The sequence below is a fragment of the Erpetoichthys calabaricus genome, chromosome 3 (assembly GCF_900747795.2).
Source record: "Erpetoichthys calabaricus chromosome 3, fErpCal1.3, whole genome shotgun sequence".
Lineage (NCBI taxonomy): Eukaryota > Metazoa > Chordata > Cladistia > Polypteriformes > Polypteridae > Erpetoichthys > Erpetoichthys calabaricus.
This window is the reverse complement of record NC_041396.2, coordinates 237418458-237438954: the sequence shown is the minus strand read 5'-3', so window position 1 is coordinate 237438954 and position 20497 is coordinate 237418458. Positions and strand designations below refer to the sequence as shown.

Below are 20497 nucleotides of genomic sequence, written 5' to 3'. Positions count from 1 at the left end.
AAAAACAATACATATGTCATAAATCTTGAACATGCAGTAAACCTGGAATAGAATTGAATGGAATATTGATTAGAAGAAACAGTCAAGATGCTAATAAAAAGGAAAGGTAAAAAACAGCTCATTAAATAAATAAATAATTAATTATCCGAGTCTGCGAATTCCATCCAAAAAATAAATAAATAAAACAAAATAAAAAGTTAAAAAAAGCTGCAGTTTACAGTAAGAGAAGTATTTTTACCCTTCGTTTGCAACATTCCAAGATTTCCAAAATTTCCCTTCTTCGCTGTTTGATAAAACTGTAAATTCGAATACCATACAAGTTATTGTTAATTTTTAAATAAATAAAGTTATGGTGAAGATTATTACTGAAAAGTGCGTTACAAGGAGAATATGTGGCACAAGACAAATACTGTCAATTAATTTATTCTTTTGTGTAGCTTAAGGAAATTTAACTAAATTAATATGATTAAAGAAAGGCATTTTTTAAGAAAAGCGAACGACACACTTGCAACAAGAAAACCCTCAAATTAAAATAAATAAATAAAAACATAATTTAAAAACTAATAATCTGTTTTCGAATACAAACTAAAATATAATTTTATGCAAAGTTGCAATAAGAAAAATAGCTATTAAAAGTGTATGATAATAACATATAAATATAAAAGCATGCAAAATATAGAAATAATAATAATTGCTAAATTAAAGATCTATTATTTATTTAAGATTCAAAGGTAGGTTTACATTCCGTTTAAATACTAGTTACAAGTATTTACGAGTAAACAGTTATTGAAAGAAACTGAATTTATGTCGATTCTCACCACGAAAGACAAGACGAACTTTTAAAATATTTTTCATTTTCACATTTCATTTAAAATGATTTGAGTTTCTATTTAGGTGAGGAAACTCTTCTGTGTAAATCGTATATACTGTATATACAAAATATTATGAAATGCGTGTATTCGGTGTTTCAATTGAAGACCTCCAAAACAAGCAAATACAAAGAAGCGTTATGGTAACAATATTGAATGAAAAAAAATCAATATATCAATCAGAAACTTTAAAAATAATTTCAATACAGAACAATAAGGGAATCAACATTTAATGCTCACTCATTAAACTGATCAGAGATGATCCCGGATTGCATATTTTACACGTTATTAAAAGTTTAAATGATTTTCTAAACCAGGGGTAAAACAGAGCATATATGATTGGATTAAGACCAGAGTTAATATATCCTATCCATAAGCACGCCCAGGCTACTACAGAAGACACAGCAAAATTCATGAACTGATTAAGGAGAGAACACACGTAGAATGGTAGCCAACACAGAATAAAAACAGTGACCACTATACCTAAAGTTTTTGCAGCCTTTCTTTCCGATTTTTTGGAAATATTTTTATTCTTTTCTACAGAGTTCCTTTGCTGAGTAGATATTGTTTTCGCATGCCTTTTCGCAATTAGAAAAATCTTCGCATAAAGAGTTGCCATTATAAAAAAAGGTAAAAGAAACGAATATATAAGATCTATAGTAGCCCATGTAGAATTGAACACAAGAGCACAGTCACCTGGACAAGGATCTACTCCAATAACTCCTTCAGTATTTCCACCAGAAAGCATCATTGTACCACTGTATGTGGCGCTTGAAATCCAGATTGCTGCAACAGCCATAGCGCCGATCTGAACCGTTATTTTATTCGAATAAGTTAATGGATGGCAAATAGCGATGTATCGGTCAATAGCAATCACAGCCAAATTAATAATTGAAGCTGTAGTTAAAAGAGCAAGGAAGAATGTATATATAAAGCAAAATACTTCACCAAAGTACCAGCATGTTTCTATGGACTGAATGATGATGATGGGCATAATTAAAACACCAACTAAAAAATCTGCTGCTGCCAAAGACAGTACTAGGAGATTGGTTGGTGTATGAAGTTGACTGAAATGAGATATAGAAATAATTACCACTAAATTTCCACAAAATGTTACCACTACCAAAACGCCCGCTAGAATGTAAAGCAGCACTGAAACAGAAGGCGTTCGAACTTCCTTTGTGCAGGAGACATTGCCTGGATAGTAACAGAAATACTCCACGTGATCGATTAGCTCGTCTTGCATTGCAGTTGATTAGAGGTCGGCGCTCAAATATCTGAAGAGGCTGTGTTGTTACATTATGCTGGAGTTGGATACTCTAATAAACATTGAAAGCGATGCGCCGAAGGTTCTTTTATATTCGTAACAAGCACTTCCTTTTTTGTTGTTGTTGTTGATGGTGGTGACCAGGTAGGACTTGGTTTATTTGTTGCACATCTGTTCCTCACTTGAGAGTCTCAAAGTAAATTGTCATGAGACTGCCAGTGCTGCAATAGGTGCTTGCTGTTTTAAAATATGTATTTTTTTAAGAATCTGAAAAGTATTTTCTTTGTTATAGTTTAATTTTTACAGGGGTAATGCTTAACTATTTTTATTAAAACGTCGGCAGTTTACCATCTCCACCGTTTGTTTAATTGCACCATTTGAATCAAATTAATGAACATATCTGATTTGAAATTCAGTCATTTACATACATTGAGATTTTTTTAAGTGAGTATGTGGCATCCACAACCTACATAGCAGTTTTATCTTTTCTTTTTGATCATACATTTTCAGAAAATTAGATTGGGATATTACACAGGAGAAATTATGCTTTCAGACTTTCCACTTTATTTTTGCCAGCAAATGCCGAAAGCTATGAATATGGAGCTCATGGGAAGTTAAAGTCTAACTAGGCAAAACAAATAGAAGCAAAATACTGCAGTCATTTCTGTAATATTTGATTCAATATATGTACAAATATATATATAGTGGCAGTCGGCTGGCGTCCATGCCCAGCTGGGATGCCCCTGCACACTATATTCAGAGGGAGCAGCCCTGGACAGTGCAATACCTCCCCCTGGACGCTAGATGGCCGCCCCCCTGGGCTGGAGTAATGCCTCGGTTTCCCACAGGGCTCCCTGGAAATTGGAGTTGGGGGCAGCCCTGTTGGGTCCTGCAGGTACCGCCAGGGAGTGCTGTGTTTGGGACCGTGTGGGCAACAGATTCATCACACCTGGAAGTGCAGCCGGAACTCGGTGATCAAACACCTGGAGCACTTCCAGGTGACCTATAAAAGGAGCCAGCGACCACCACTCAGGGGCCAGAGTCGGGTGGAGAAGGACAAGGTTGCTAGAGAGGAGTGGTGGTGCCAAGGAGAAGAAAAGTGCTTGTACTGGTGGTTATTAGTGCGTGGGACTGGCGCCCATGAGTGAAGACTAATAAAATATTTGTATTTTATACGTGCCTCCTGTGTGATGTCTGTCGGGTTGGGTGCAGTATAGCGACTTTCTGACAATATATACTATATATATATATATATATATATATATATATATATATATATATATATATATATATATATATATATATATATATATATATAGTGCCCTCCACTATTATTGGCAGGACTTGTAAAAATTAGTAAGAAGGGTTACAAAAAAAATCAGTTTGCTGAAGAACCGTCATCTTGCACTGAAAAAATGAGAAACATCTGACTTTTAATTGAAACAAGTTCATTCAAAGAAAAACAAAACCCTCATCAAGAAATACATATTTTTAACAGAAACACATGTGCCACAATTGTTGGCACCTTTGGAAATTAACGTGAAGCAATATAACTGAAGCATGTTTCCCATTTAAATTGGACATTTTTAAGATGATTGCAGTGTATAACTTTCCAGCTCAAATCAATGACTTCCTGATTAACTGGGTTACAAATGTTAGGAGACACAGAACCAGATTTCCTTAGCCAACCATCATCATGGCAAACAAAAGAGAACACTCAATCCAAATGAAGGAGAAGTGTGTTGTCCTTCATAACTCAGGGAATGGTTATAAAAATAAAATAAAATAGCTGTACTTGCCTGAAAATGCCCATTTCTTACAGTTAGGGCAATAATAAAAAAAAGTGTTCATCAACTGGAACTGTGATAAACTTGCCTGAAAGAGGACCCAAGTTTATTTTACCCCCACATACAGTGAGAAGTATGGTAAAAGAGGCAGTAATATCTCCAAGGATCACTTTTGGGGAATTATAAGAAAAAGTAACATCCTGGGTTTATCAAGTCTCCATAACCACCATCAGATGGCATCTCCATGCCAACAGATTATTTGAAGGTATGCCAGAAAGAAGCCTTTTCTGTCAGTTATCCACAAATCTAAGTGCCTGGAGTTTGTAAAACATTACTACAACTTTGACTGGAACCATGTTCTATTGTCTGATGAAACAATAATTGAACTTTTTGCCAATAAACATGCAAAGTGGGTTTGGTGTAAAAAGAAGGATGGCTATAATGAAAAGAACCTTGTCCCAGCTGTGAAACATGGTGGAGGTTCTATGATGTTGTGGGGCTGTTTTTCCTCCTAAGGCCCTGGAAACATTGTTCGGATACATGGCATCATGGATACCATGAAGTATCAGGAGATTTTAAATCAAATGTCTACCTCCGCCAGTAAACTAAAACTGGGTTATCATTGGATCTTCCAGAAGGATAATGATCTGAAACATATGTCCAAATCAATCCTGCAAAGGTTAACTGACCACAAAATCAAAGTTCTGCCTTGGCCATCTCAGTCCCGTAATCTGTGGAATGAGCTGACGAGGAGAGTACACAGGAGAGGGCCAAGAACCCTGGATAATCTGGAGATATTATATGAAGAAGAATGGCCTCAGATGCCATGCTCTTTATTTTACAACCTTATAAAAGGTAACAAGAGAAGACTCCGTGCTGTTATATTGGCAAAGGGAGGTTGTACAAAGTATTAATGCAGGGGTGCCAACAATTGTGACACGTGTTTTTGTTAGAAATATTTTTTTCTTAATAAGATGTTTCTGAGATGAGATCTGTCTATCTATCATGACATGCTAATGTGTACTTTGCAAACGCTAGAGGCTGTTGAGAGGTTTTGGTGTTTTCTGTGGTGTGAGAGTTAAAAAAAATACATTAAAACTTCGGGTTTGGTTGCCACTAAGGAACCGTGCGGGAATTTTTAAAGCTTTTTTCCCTTTAGAAGGTTTTTTTTTGCCCACACAAGAGCAAAAGTAGCTGGGTGTTTGGAGGTGCGCTTGGAAAAGTTACTTGTACTTGTACGTGTACTTGTTTTTGTTATCTGTATTTGAACTAGAATTGAGGAGGCAGGGTAGAAAGCAGCAGTAACTGATATTGGCATTTGTAAGCAAATAACCATCATAACAACTATTCCTTAGTTTAAAAGAAAAGGAAAAAAAGGCTGCGGCTGACTTCAAAGCAGTATGGGGGAAGGCTCAGAGGTGCTCAGGTAACAGGCACAAGGGGCTATAGGAGCAGAAAAGGTAGTAAAGTTTTATTTATTTCTTTATTTTAGATTGAACAGTTCTTAGCAGTCCAGAGGTAGAACAGTTAAGCGGGTGACAGCCTAAGAGTTCATTAATACGGGGTAATAATAATAATAATACAAGCAGTGTGAGTAGAAAGCTTTTAAGTAAGGAATAAGAAGAGCACAAAGTTAGGAGAATACTCAGAGAAAAGTAAAGTTAACCTCATAGAAGGACAAACAGCAGGCAGCTGAGAGGGAGAACAGTACAGGAGCTGGGACAAGGAGTAAAATAGCTGTAACAGTTCTTAGTGTTACCATTTCAGTTAAATCATTCCAAATTATGCCACTGTGGTAGAACCCCTTCGTGAACTGCTTAGGAATTCTGGAGAATTTTCTTGGACAAATGCGGCACAAGAAAGCTATAATTGTATTAAGAAACTTATTGCTACCAGTCCAGTGCTTGCAATTTTTGACCCTTCATTGCCTGCAATTGTAACTACAGATGCTTCAGATTATGGTATTGGTGCTGTTCTTGCGCAGAATCATGGTGGATTTGAGAAAACTATTGCCTTTGCATCTCGTACATTTTCAGACTGTGAAAGACAGTATTCTACTATTGAAAAAGAGGCTCTTGCTTCAGTGTGGGGCACAGAGAAATGGCGTACCTACTTGTGGGGATGTCATTTTACCTTACGCACTGACCACTGTCCATTAACCGCACTACTTACTAGCAAGGGGCTTGGACGAGCGGGCATGAGAATAGCAATGTGGTCAGTGTGACTTATGTCATTCAACTACAGTATTGAGTATAAACCTGGGCATGAAACTATCACTGATGACTGCTTATCACACTTGCCACTGTCTGAGACAATATCAGAACAAGACCCTGGTGTGGAATTTGTTGCGATGGTGTCTGTTGACTTTGCTGCAGTGACTGCAGAGCAGTTTCAAAGTGCTTGTGCCTCATGCCCTATTCTACAAAAGGTCAAGACTTATATTACTAAAGGTTGGCCTTGTACTTCAAAAGGACTTGAATTTAATGTTATTCCATATTTTAGAATTCAGACAGAGTTGGCTGTACAAAATTAACTTATTATTCATGGCACTCATCAGGTCATTGTTCCATCAGAATTACAGTCTAAGATGATTCAGCTGGCACATTCTACCCATCAAGGGAATGTACGAATGAAACAGAGACTCAGGGATTTAAATTGGTGGCCTGGCATGGACACCAAAGTGGAAGATGCTATCAAATCATGTACAACTTGCATACAGCACAATAAAACTGCTAACACAAAGACAGCTCCATTACAACCAGTGCCTATCCCAAATAATGCTTGGAACAAACTTGCCATTGATATTGTGGAGCCATCCCAAAATGCACCATATGACTATTGCTATGCAATTACACTTATTGACTACTTCAGTAAGTGGCCAGAGGTTGCTTTTGCATCTGCTGTGACTTCAGAAACCATTATACATTTTTTGTGCACTGTTTTCAGTAGGGAAGGGAATCAACTGGAAATTGTTACTGAGAATGGATCTCAGTTTACGTCTTCTGAATTTGAAGCATTTCTTAGTGATAGGGACATCATACACGCTTGCAGTTCTGTTTACTATCCACAAGCAAATAGTGAGATAGAGCATTTTAACAGGGTATTAAAGGGCTGTTTGCAAATGGCAAATATTGAAGGAAAGCCTTGGAAGTCATTTGTGACTGATTTTTTACAGACATACCGTGCTGCTGCACATGCAGTAACACGAAAGTCACCTGCTAAACTGTTACATGGTCGCCCAATGATAAATAAATGAAACATTAGAGACCTGCTTCCAACTTTGCCTTTGAAGCAACATACTAGTGTGGCACAGCATGTACAACGGAAACAAGAACAAATGAAAAAATACAGATATACGTTGCAGAGCAAAATCACCTTCTTTCACTTGTGGGAGTTTTGTGTGTATTAGGAAGCCTGGCATAGTCCAAAAGGATCACTCCAAATTCAGTCAACCTTACCAGGTAATTGCTCAGAAAGGCACTGCCACATACCTCTTGTCAGATGGCAAGATCTGGAATGTAGTTCACCTTGCCCCAGCTACAGCAGCACAGTCCAGTCTGACTTCAGGCACACAGCCAGAGGATTCATACGTTCCAACCCGTCCAATTCAGTCGAATGCTATTTCTACTGCTATACCTGGTCAATTTTCTTCAAATACACAGAGAAGTAGGCTCCGGTGTGGACAAAGGACTATGTCAGATAAAGGTTTACAGCATTTGGAAGCTGCATATGTTACCTTAACAGTTATAAAGGAATGGGATAGTTGAATTGGTTGGTTATTATAATGTTGAAAATTAGAGATTGCAGTTTTCTCTTTATTGTAATGTTTTAATTTTATTGATGATTGTTCCCTTTTGTTGTTGTTTTTTTTTCTTCAAAAGGGGGTATATGTGGGATATTGATGTAATCAGTCAGAAGGTAGAGGTCGCTGTGAGGAAAGGGTTGGAGGAGGAAAGAAAGAGGAAAGGAGAGGAGTGGATAACGTTAAGGAAGAACTGACTAGATTGCGTGGTACATTTATTTCAGCAATATTAGGTGGATTAGCAGATAATTTGGAATCCGTTATATCATTACAGAAGGACTTGTATAGCATACAGGGTTGGGCAGATTTGTGGCAGATGAAATTTAATGTCAGTAAATGTAAAGTATTACACATAGGAAGTAAAAATGTTAGGTTTGAATACACAATGGGCGGTCGGAAAATCGAGAATACACCTTATGAGAAGGATATAGGAGTCATGGTGGACTTTAAGCTATCGACTTCCAGACAGTGTTCAGAAGCCATTACGAAGGCTAACAGAATGTTAGGTTATATAGCACAATATGTGGAGTACAAGTCCAAGGAGGTTACGCTCAACCTTTATAATGCACTGGTGAGGCATCATCTGGAGTACTGTGTGCAGTTTTGGTCTCAAGGCTACAAAAAGGACAGAGCAGCACTAGAAAAGGTCCAGAGAAGAGCGACTAGGCTGATTCCAGGGCTACAGGGCTTGAATTATGAGGAAAGGTTAAAAGAGCTGAGCCTATACAGTTTAAGGAAAAGAAGATTAAGAGGTGACATGATTGAAGCGTTTAAAATTATGAAGGGAATTAGTACAGTGGATCAAGACTGTTATTTTAAAATGAGTTCATCAAGAACGTGGACACAGTTGGAAACTTGTTAAGGGTAAATTTCGCACAAACATTAGGAAGTTTTTCTTTACACAAAGAATGATAGACACTTGGAATAAGCTATCAAGTAGTGTGGTAGACAGTAAGACTTTAGGGACTTTCAAAACTCGACGATGTTTTTTGGAAGAAATAAGTGGATAGGACTGGCGAGCTTTGTTGGGCTGAATGGCCTGTTCTTGTGTAGATTGTTGTAATGTTGTAATGTTTCACATTTTTTCAGTGCAAGATGATGGTTCTTCAGAAAACAGTGATTTTTTTCTAACCCTTCTTACTAATTTTTACAAGTGCTGCCAATAATGGTGGAGGGCACTGTACTATATACTATATATATATACTGTATATATATCTATATATTGAATCAAATATGACAGAAATGACTGCAGTATTTTGTTTCAATTTGTTTTGACTGTTTACAAGGGATGCCAATAATAGTGGAAGGCACTATATATACAATATATATACTGTATATATATATTTGTACATATATTCAATCAAATCTTTACAGAAATAACTGTAGATTTTCTTAATCTCTTCATAATTACAGTATATCCTTCTCAGCACCAATGCTGCCTAGTTAGACTTTAACTTTCCATGTGCTTCATATTCATAGCTTTTGGCATTTGCTGGCAAAAATAAAGTGGAAAGTTTGAAATCGTGATTTCTTCAGTGTAATATCCAAATCTAATTTTCTGAAAATATATGATCAAAAACAAAAGAAAAAACTGTTATGTAGGATGTGGATGCCACATACTCATTTAGAAAAAATCTCAATGTACATAAATTACTATATATATATATATATATATTTATGAATACAGTACAGTGCACTATAAGGGTCCAACCTACACTGTACTGAGGCTAACAAATCTGTTGTACAGTATTCCAAAAGGCCAACATATAATCAGCAAGTAGAAAATGACTTCATCATTGAAAAAAAGAGTTGATTCATTCCATTTTTATCATAAATAGCCAAATTAACAGAATGCACAATGAGAAGATGCTTTAAAACAGGACTGCAATTAAATTGTAAATGTGTGTTATGGTAAAAAAAAACAAAGAAAAAACACTACAGTAGGGTCAGATGCCAGCTGGTACAATATACAACTAAAGACTGGGATATATTAAAATCATACAATGTAAAGCAAAAAGGTTAAATGTTAAATTATAGGAAAAACTGTCAAAACTGCACTTTAAAAATAATAGTTCTGCAATGGCATTTTACTGGATTATATGGTCTTCTTAGAACCATTGTTAGACAAATGACCTTTTCATTCGAGGAAAGGCCCTTTGCATATGTTTTTGGTTCTTTGGGCTTTGAAAATGTTCCTAATATGTAAGCAAAACAAAAATCTGTAATATATTCTAGCTAGCTGTGCTACTCTATGTAGCAAGAGGAACCCATTCATATTTCAAAAAATCATCTATTCATGGATAGTTATGGAAATTGTTATGAATCTAAATAAATAGTTCAGTTTTAGAATATTAGAACATTAGAAAATGTAAAGAACTTGCCAGTCCTACCCACTTAATTCCTCCAAAATAACATAAAGTTCAGTTTTGAAGGTATCTAAAGTCCTACTGTCTATTACACTTTGTGGGCACTTATTCCAGGTGTTGGGTTCTCTGTGTGAAGAAAAATATCCTAATGTTTGTGCAAAATGTTCTCTTATCAAGTTTCCAACTGTGTGTCCATGTTCTTGTTGAACTTATTTTAAATAACAGTCTCAATCCACTGTACAAATTCTCTTCATAATTTTAAACACTTCAATCATGTCACCTCTTAATCTCATTTTGCTTATAGAACAGGGGAGAGTCCCGAGGCTTTGGAAAACATCTTGTATCACCCCAGTGCCAAAGGTATCACGTCCTAGTGAGCTGAATGACTTTCAGCCTGTTGCTCTGACATCACATGTGATGAAGACCATGGAGAGGCTGCTGCTTCACCACTTTAGGCCACAGGTTCAACACGCCCTTGACCCTCTGCAGTGTGAATATCAGGAGAAGGTGGGAGCGGAGGATGCCATCATCTATATGCTACACCGATCCCTCTCTCACTTGGACAGAGGCAGTGGTGCTGTAAGAATTATGTTTCTAGACTTCTCTAGCGCCTTCAACACAATCCAACCTCTGCTCCTTAGGGACAAGCTGACAGAGATGGGATTAGATTCATACCTAGTGGCATGGTTCGTGGACTATCTTAAAGACAGACCTCAGTATGTGCGTCTTGGGAACTGCACGTCTGACATTGTGGTCAGCAACACAGGAGCGCCACAAGGGACTGTACTTTCTCCGGTCCTGTTCAGCCTATATACATCGGACTTCCAATATAACTCGGAGTCCTGCCATGTGCAAAAGTTCGCTGATGACACTGCTATCGTGGACTGCATCAGGAATTGGCTGGAGGATGTTGGACTTTGTTAAATGGTGCGACTCAAACCACCTACAACTGAACACCAGCAAAACCAAGGAGCTGGTGGTGGATTTTAGGAGGCCTAGACCCCTCATAGACCCCGTGATCATCAAAGGTGACTGTGTGCAGATGGTGCAGACCTATAAATATCTGGGAGTGCAGCTGGACGATAAATTAGACTGGACTGCCAATACTGATGCGCTGTGCAAGAAAGGACAGAGCCGACTATACTTCCTTAGAAGGCTGGCGTCCTTCAACATCTGCAATAAGATGCTGCAGATGTTCTATCAGACGGTTGTGGGGAGCGCCCTCTTCTACGCGGTGGTGTGCTGGGGAGGCAGCATTAAGAGGAAAGACGCCTCACGCCTGGACAAACTGGTGAGGAAGGCAAGCTCTATTGTTGGCATGGAGCTGGACAGTTTAACATCTGTGGCAGAGCGAAGGGCGCTCAGCAGGCTCCTATCAATTATGGAGAATCCACTGCATCCACTAAATAGTATCATCTCCAGACAGAAGAGCAGCTTCAGCGACAGACTGCTGTCAATGTCCTCCTCCACAGACAGATTGAGGAGATCGTTCCTCCCCCAAACTATGCGACTCTTCAATTCCACCCGGGGGGGTAAACGTTAACATTTAACATTATACAAAGTTATTGTCTGTTTTTCACCTGCATTATTATCTTTCTTTAATTTAATATTATTTATTGTATCAGTATGCTGCTGCTGTAGAATGTGAATTTCCCATTGGGATTAATAAAGTATCTATCTATCTATCTATCTATCTATCTATCTATCTATCTATCTATCTATCTATCTATCTATCTATCTATCTATCTATCTATCTATCTATCTATCTATCTATCTATCTATCTATCTACTGTCATGATATTTTTGGCATCTTGGTGCCTTAATGATGGAAGTGGAAATTAATTTGTAATTCATATTGTGATTTAATAATGCCTTCTATACTATGAGAATTAAGAAATATGTTATTTTGTATTAATTGTAATTTTTGTGTTATTAATTTTGAAGACATTTTCATTAATGTTTTCTTGATTTACAGAAGTTCACAGTTAAATCACTTCATAAGTTATAACTGCAATTAATGTTTAAAAATCCTACATTCTAAAAATATTTTGCAAAATATTTCATCTTAGGGTATATTCATATAATTTTCTTGGCAATAAATAAATAAATATCCATCCATTTTCCAACCCGCTGAATCTGAACACAGGGTCACGGGGGTCTGCTGGAGCCAATCCCAGCCAACACAGGAACCAATCCCGGGCAGGGTGCCAACTGACCGCAGGACACACACAAACACACCAAGCACACACTAGGGCCAATTTAGAATTGCCAATCCACCTAACCTGCATGTCTTTGGACTGTGGGAGGAAACCCACGCAGACACGGGGAGAACATGCAAACTCCATGCAGGGAGGACCCGGGAAGTGAACCCAGGTCCCCAGGTCTTCCAACTGCGAGGCAGCAGCGCTACCCACTGCACCACCCAAATAAATAAATAAATAAATACAAAAAAGGCTGTATTTTAATTACAAAATTGGATTTCAGTAATAAACTGTAAGTGTTTTAACACAACATTTTAACAGTATATTCTTGGTGACATTTTTTTCCAGTTAATTACTGTAAATTGTATAATATACTTTTACACTGCACTGCTGCAATTGATACATACCCAATTGTTTCAAATATTTCACAACAAAATGTTATCAATTTAGGGCGTTTACAGCATTTCATTTGCAACTCAATTTGCCCCGTAACTACCTTAAAGTGAGATTACAAAAATACTGGTGAGAATAGGACTTCAAGTACAATACAATGTTACTATGAAAAAACAACAACAGCAAAGAGCTTTATTTTACTTACAAGAAGAAACTGTACATATAAATCCAGTAAAATAATGTACATCTTTTTACAGTAATTAACAGTTTCAGAGTATATAATTTGAAACTTGTATGTTAGTTAATTGACTGTAAATTCTATACCATTTTTAACAGTGATGAATGTTCTGTTTTATTTTTTATAAGAAACTGAACAGCTTTGACAAAAAGGAAATGCAAACTATTACTTTCTGATCATTTCGTTTTTATTGTTACTGTAACATAAATAGTTTGTTTAAGAATAATAGTCTGCTTGCTTGCTCGTGAAATTACTATAACATAATTACAGTGTCAAGTTCAATAAATGTAAATATGCATCAGCAACGTACTGAACGTACTAGATTAAAATTAATTAAATATTTGAGGCCTCACATACACCACAGAACATAACAATTTAATTAGGAAAGACTAGTAAAAATTACATAAGCACAAAGAGGAAGTGTATTTGAACTTAGAAAAAGCATTACTAATAAAAATGTTTTAAAATAACAATTCTGTGGTAACATTTTTAAAACATGTGTCAGACAAAAGACGGATCTCTTCACCAGAAAGAATGAACATTACATGGTTTTAATTTTCTTCCAAGCACCTGTGGAAAACATTCATGCACAATCGTATAACTGGCAGTCCTTACAAACATGACGTTTACTTAAACTCGACTCGTCACACCAAAGTATAAAAGGAGAAAAACAAAAAATATGTCATAAGTCTCTAATACTCAGTAAATCTGGAATGGAATGGAAAGGAATGGAATATACTGTATATTAGAAGAAACAGTCACGGCGCTAATAAAAAAGGTAAAACACCGCTTATTGAATGCATGAATACATAAATAAATAAATATCAGTGTGTGGGAATTCAATCCACAAAAAAACCCTATAATTTACAGTAAGAGAAGTTCTGCCGTTGGTTTGCAACCTTCCAAGATTTTGAAAAATTCTCTTCCTATTTAATGGAAAATTCTAATACAAGTTATTGTTAATTTTTAAATTTAAGAAGTTATGGTAAAATTGCTACTGAAAAGTACGTTACAAAGAGAACATGTGGCACAAGTCAAATACTGTCAAACGGAATTAATTTATTCTTTTGTTTATTTCCGGCAGACTAGTTTAAGGAAATGTAACTAAATTACAAGGTTTCAAAAAAGAGCAAACGACAAACTTGCAACAAGAACATCCTCAAATTAAAAATAAATAAATAAATAAATAATACAAAAATAATCTGTTTTCGAGTACAACCTAAAATTTAGTTTCATGCAAAGTTACAATAAGGAAAATAACTATTAAAAAATATAAAAAAGATATAAACGTAAAAGTAAACAAAATTTAGAAATAATATTACTGCTTAAACTAATAAATCTATTTTTTAGTTTTTAAATACGATGCGCACATTAAAATTCAAAGGTAGGTGTACATGCTGTTTAAATACTCAGTAAACATTTATACAAAGAAACTGAATATAAGAACAATGTCGATTCTCACCACAAAAGACAACATAAACTTATTTAAAATAAGTTGAGGTTGTACTTAGGTAAGCAAACTCTTGTACTGCGTAAATCGTATACGTTTACTAAACATTATGTGATATGTACATATTACACATTATTTAACTGAAGTCCTTAAAAACAGGCAACTACAAAGAAGCGTTAACGTGATAACAGTCAACGAAAACAATTAATGACAATATAAATTAGAAACTTACAAAATTATTTCAATGCAGAACACTAAGGGAATCGACACTTAATGCACACTCATTAAACTGATCAGTGATGATTCCGGACTGCATATTTTGCACGTTATGAAAAGTTTAAATGATTTTCTAAACCAGGGGTAAAACAGAGCATATATGATTGAATTAAGACCAGAGTTAACATATGCTATCCATAAGCACGCCCAGGATACTACAGAAGACACAGCAAAATTCATGAACTGGTTAAGGAGACAACATATGTAGAACGGTAGCCAACACAGAATAAAAACAGTGACCACTATACCTAACGTTTTTGCTGCCTTTCTTTCCGATTTTTTAGAAATATTCTTATTCTTTCCTAAAGAGCTCCTTTGCTGAGTAGAAATTGTTTTCGCATGCCGTTTTGCAATTAGAAAAATCTTCGAATAAAGAGTTACCATTATAAAAACTGGTAGAAGAAACGAAAATATAAGATCTATCGTAGCCCATGTAGAATTGAACACAAGAGCACAGTCACCTGGACAAGGATCTACTCCAATAACTCCTTCAGTATTTCCACCAGAAAGCATCATTGTACCACTATATGTGGCGCTTGAAATCCAGATTGCTGCAACAGCAGTAGCGCCGATCTGAACCGTTATTTTATTTGAATATGTTAATGGATGGCAAATAGCGATGTATCGGTCAATAGCAATCATAGCCAAATTAATCATTGAAACTGTAGTTAAAAGAACAATGAAGAATGTGTATATATAGCAAAATAGCTTACCAAAGTACCAGCATGTTTCTATGGACTGAATGATGATGATGGGCATAATAAAAACACCAACAAAAAAATCTGCTACGGCCAAAGACAGAATTAGGAGATTTGTTGGTGTATGAAGTTGATTGAAATGAGATATAGAAATAATTACCACAAAATTTCCACAAAATGTTACTACTACCAAAACGCCCGCCAGAATGTAAAGTAGCAGAGAAACTGAAGGTGTTCGAACTGCTTTTGTGCAGGAGACATTGCCTGGATAGTAACAGAAATACTCCACGTGATCGATTAGCTCGTCTTGCATTGCAGTTGGTTAGAGGTCGGCGCTCAGATAATTGGTTGTTTTACATTACACTGGAGTTGGAAGCTGTAAAAAATGTGGAAGACACTGCGCTGAAGGTTCTTTTATATCCGATATATGTTGTTGTTGTGGTGGTGGTGATGGAGCGGTTGGGATGGATGGGTTCCTGTTCTTCACTTGAGAGTCTCTAATTAAGCAAACTGTCATTAGACTGGCAGTGCTGGCAATTAAATTTGAATCAAATTTATGAACGTACCCGATTTGAAATTCATAGTCAAGATTTTTTTTTAAATTTTGTTTTAAGTGAGTATATGGCATCCATTACATCCATCCATCCATCCATTTTCCAACCCGCTGAATCCGAACACAGGGTCACGGGGGTCTGCTGGAGCCAATCCCAGCCAACACAGGGCACAAGGCAGGAACCAATCCCGAGCAGGGTGCCAACCCACCGCAGGAGCATCCATTACATTGTTTTTTTTTTTTGATGGTACATATTCAGAAATTAGAATTGGATAATTATTACACAGAAGAAATTATACTTTCTGACTTTCCACTGTTTTGCCAGAAAATGCCAAAAGTTATGAATATGAAGCTCATGGAAAGTTAATTAATAAACGTTCCTGGTTTGAAATTGAAATACTATAGCTATGAAAAAAGTAACAATTAAAAGAAATATAAGCAAATTACTGCAGTCATTACTGAAAAAATTGATTGAATTTATGTACAATAATACATACCTACTGTATATGAGCACATTACATTAAAAGGTCCAAGCTTCCACTCTACTGAGGCTAACAAATATAGTGTATTCCTTAAATCCAACATATAATCAACATGTGTAAAACCGGTTCAGCAGCCAAAAAAAGAAGAGCTGATTTAGTCTATTAAATTTTATATAGCCACAATAACAAAATACACCATTTGGTGCACCAGATAGAGTTGGTAGAGTATAAAACTAAAGACTGGGATATATTACAATAATATCATACAGTGTAAAAAAGAGGATAAGTTGATAAATTATAGGAAGAACTGTCAAACTACACTTTAAAAACAATTGTTCTAATTTTATTGGGTTATGTGGCCTCGTAGAAGCACTATTAGATAAAGAAACTTTTCAATCTTTTTTTTTTGGATTTTATTAAAATCAAATAATATTCCATACAAATAAGTCAAATTTTATGATACTAGGTTAGAAACAAATCAACCCCCACCCATGAGAAAGAGTAAAACTTTAAGAGAGTAAAAGTAAGTAAATAGATTCTTTATTTATTTTTATTCATTTATTAATTAATTGCTTCCTCAATTAAAATGCTTATTCTAAAATGTTATTGATTAGATCCTGCCAAGTTTTGAAAAAGTTTTGCACAGATCCTCTAAGTGAGAATTAGATTTTTTCCCATTTCAAATAGTATATAACATCAGTTACCTGCTGACTTAAAATAGGAGAGTTAGGATTCTTCCATTTGAGCAACATAAGTCTACGTGCCAATAGTGTAATAAAGGCAACTACAGTTTGTTTGTCCTTCTCCACTTTAAGTCCATCTAGAAGTACACCAAACACAACTGTTAGTGGATTAGGAGGTATTGTGATGCCAAGGTCTGATAGGCATTTAAAGATTTTGGTCCAGAATGATGCTAATTTGGTGCACTCCCAAAACATGTGATCTAGGGCATTAGGTATAAACGGTGCAAACACACAAAAATGTGGCATATGCCGGTTTCACATCGCGACGTATAAAAACTAAACTTGGCTTAAAGCCACACACATTTTCACACCAGCTAAATCCTTGGCATATGCAAGTTCTCCGCTCAGTTTTTGCAAACTGGCACCACCCAGCGTCAAAGCAGTGCTTTTGTTCCAGTGTGGTTTCCCTTTCTTTTTTACTTTCTTTTCTTTTTTTAACATCCACATCCCTAACGTGGCTTTATCAAATACACTGAAATTAACCACATATTGTTTATTAGTTTAAGGCATCTGATTGTAATTAACCTGTAACAATATAATGGTCCACGAAATGGCCAAACTATTCCAAATACCATATCTGCTGTAGCGTTGTTACTCTCAAGTATTTATCCCACTGTATCTGAGTGTGGAATCACAGCTCTACAGCAGCTGATTGGAAAGAGAATTATCGATATACATCTTCAAGCACATGCTGCCTCAGCCATGCTGTCTATTTGAACTGCCCTTATACGACATCGCGGTTCAGAAACAGTTTCATCCCAAGACCTCTAAACGCACTCAATCAGTTCAAGTGCTCCTTGCAGAATTGTTTGTACTTATAACTACAACTTCCTCACTGTAAACTTGCGATACAGTTATAATATTGCACAACCTGAGCCATTTTATAAAGCGTGTATTTACATATGATGACAATATCATTTTTAAGATGAAATGCAGCAAATATGTTTATTACATTATACAGATAAAAAGTTAACATCATTTAAATAAATTATACCACTGTTAAAACCAACAAATAGTACGTTTTTCTTTGCCTCTACTCGGTATTTGCTGAATTTCTTCTTTTTCCCAGTACTTTTGCCATTGTCTTTTCATAGAATGCTGAGATTAAGGGCTATTTATATTGATTTGCATATTCAAACAGGCATAATTCTGGGAGGAGTTGGAGAGTGGCAGCAGGTGTGTGCACGTGCATTACTTTTCACGTTGTCCCGGATTTATGGAGCGGAAGAACGTGGAAGGTGGCGTACACATAGATTCATGCATCTGGAATTTTTTGTGCATACGCACATTTCTATTTTGTCTGTAAACCATGTTTTAGTGTGAATTCTATGTACGACGTTATGCATGAGGCCCCTAGTGAGGTTGGAAGTTAAATTTGGAGAGTAATTGTTCGTAGGATACAGAGATGTTGCGTATGTACAAGTGATTTAATCCTGAATATTTTCCAGACATTTAAAACTGTGAACGTTTGAGAGGGCGGAAAAAGGTGGTTCTCGTGCAGAGGTGCTACAGATAAAAGCTTCTCTATCTTAAAATACTTCCTACATTAGTTCCATATTCCGAATGAGCGAAGCACAATTGGGTTGTTAGTATATTGGCGATGACTTGTACTTATTATAAAGAAGCACTAGAGGATTTTATTTCTATTGCAGACCAAGCCTGTGTATGTTCATCTATTTGTGTCCATGTCCAGGTTTTTATAGCTTGTATGTTTGCTGCCCAGTAATAAAATTGAAAGTTAGGTAGAGCCATTCCACCTTCTGCCTTAGGTCTTTGTAGGGTCGCACTTTGGATATGTGGATGTTTTGAATTACAAATAAATGAGGTTATGGTTGAATCTAATTTCTTAAAAATTATTTATTGATGTATATCAGAATGTTTTGAAATAAAAAAGAAGCTTAGGAAGGATTTTAATCTTAACAATGTTAATTCTTCCAGCTAAAGTGAAATGAAGGGTAGACATCTATGCAAGTCTTCCTTAATTTTTTCCATACAGACAGCAAAACTTTGTTGATAAAGAGCTTTATGTTTACTTGTAATGTTTACCCCTAGGTATGTAAACTAATCTGTAATGATAAAAGGGAAGATGTCCAATCTAATATTGTGTGCTTAAGAATTCACTGGAAAGAGCACACTTTTGTTCAAATTAATTCTGAGACCAGAAATCTTTTGAAATTCTCTTAGTATTTTTAGGACTGCAGGCACAGTATTTTGTGGATCTGATATATACAGTACCATATCATCTGCATATAGAGAAATTTTCTCAAGTCCTTCTCTAATAATCTCCTTTATCTCATAAGCATTTTGACAGTGACCTACCAGTGGCTCAATGGCCATTGCAAAAAGCAGTGGAGACAAGGGGCTTCATTGTCTGGTACCACATTCTAATTTGAAGTAGTCTGAATTAATATTAGTGCAAACTGAAGCTTCTGGTCTGGTAAATGGTCTTGTGAATTTGCCCTTGGGATTAATAAAGTATCTATCTATCTATCTATCTATCTATCTATCTATCTATCTATCTATCTATCTATCTATCTATCTATCTATCTATCTATCTATCTATCTATCTATCTATCTATCTATCTATCTATCTATCTATCTATCTATCTATCTATCTATCTATCTATCTATCTATCTATCTATCTATCTGTATGTGTTTTTCCATGTGCTGTATGTGTGTGAATCACTACGTGCTTCTTAAACGGGCTTTCTCTTCCTCTGACAGGACACAGAATCCATTACATTCATGATATTACAGCTCTCTTAATAATTTAAATACTGAGATGTATACATGATATCATTTTCATGATGATAGGAATTAAAGCATGTTATTAAACATGGGAACACAGTGGCACAGTGATAGTGACGAGCTGGCTCCCCATCCAGAGATTGTTCATGCTTCCCGCAAGATGCTTGCTGCGCCTTGCACGACCTTCGATGAAATAATTTATTGCAGCAGTACTGTCTCTTTCAAACGTACTAACACCCAATTCCTGTCCTTCCTTTTCTTTCTCCAAATACCCAATCACCACACAATCAGCTCTGTAATAGATGTAAAGCCATCTGTAAGCTGAGAACACTGATTCTTCAAAACCTTTACGGAACATTGAAATATCTTCGTAGTATATGTTTAATTATTCTATCCATCTATCCTTCCAGTGTCGTGCCAGCCCCAGCAAGAATACAGCATGAGGCACGAACAATTGGGGCGCCAGCTCCTTTCTAGCGCTGTGACACCGTGTCCTCACATGTTTACTTATTAACAATATAGATTATTTGAATGAAGTTAAAGTTTTATCTGTACAATATAATAAACATATTTTGTAGCATTTCATCTTAAAAATGATATCATCATCATATGTAAATACTACT

The 20497-nt window shown here is 36.0% G+C and overlaps 1 protein-coding gene across 1 annotated transcript; it reads right to left on the bottom strand.

The window, feature by feature from the left end:
- Positions 1-737: 737 nt before the first annotated feature.
- Positions 738-15699, bottom strand: LOC127526941 (trace amine-associated receptor 13c-like). Its single transcript, XM_051924182.1, has 2 exons — positions 14898-15699; positions 738-1352 (listed from the first exon to the last, which is right to left on the bottom strand). The coding sequence occupies exons 1-2, from the start codon at positions 15658-15660 to the stop codon at positions 1099-1101; spliced, it is 1017 nt and encodes a 338-aa protein (XP_051780142.1). The 5' UTR covers positions 15661-15699; the 3' UTR covers positions 738-1098.
- Positions 15700-20497: the final 4798 nt, after the last annotated feature.

Excerpts from the sequence above, each read along its gene's own strand:
- LOC127526941 (XM_051924182.1), bottom strand. The coding sequence starts at position 15,660 with ATGCAAGACGAGCTAATCGATCACGTGGAGTATTTCTGTTACTATCCA. Across the intron at positions 1,353-14,897 it reads AAAGGCAGCAAAAACGTTAG|GTATAGTGGTCACTGTTTTT; the intron begins GTATAGTGGTCA and ends CAAAAACTTTAG.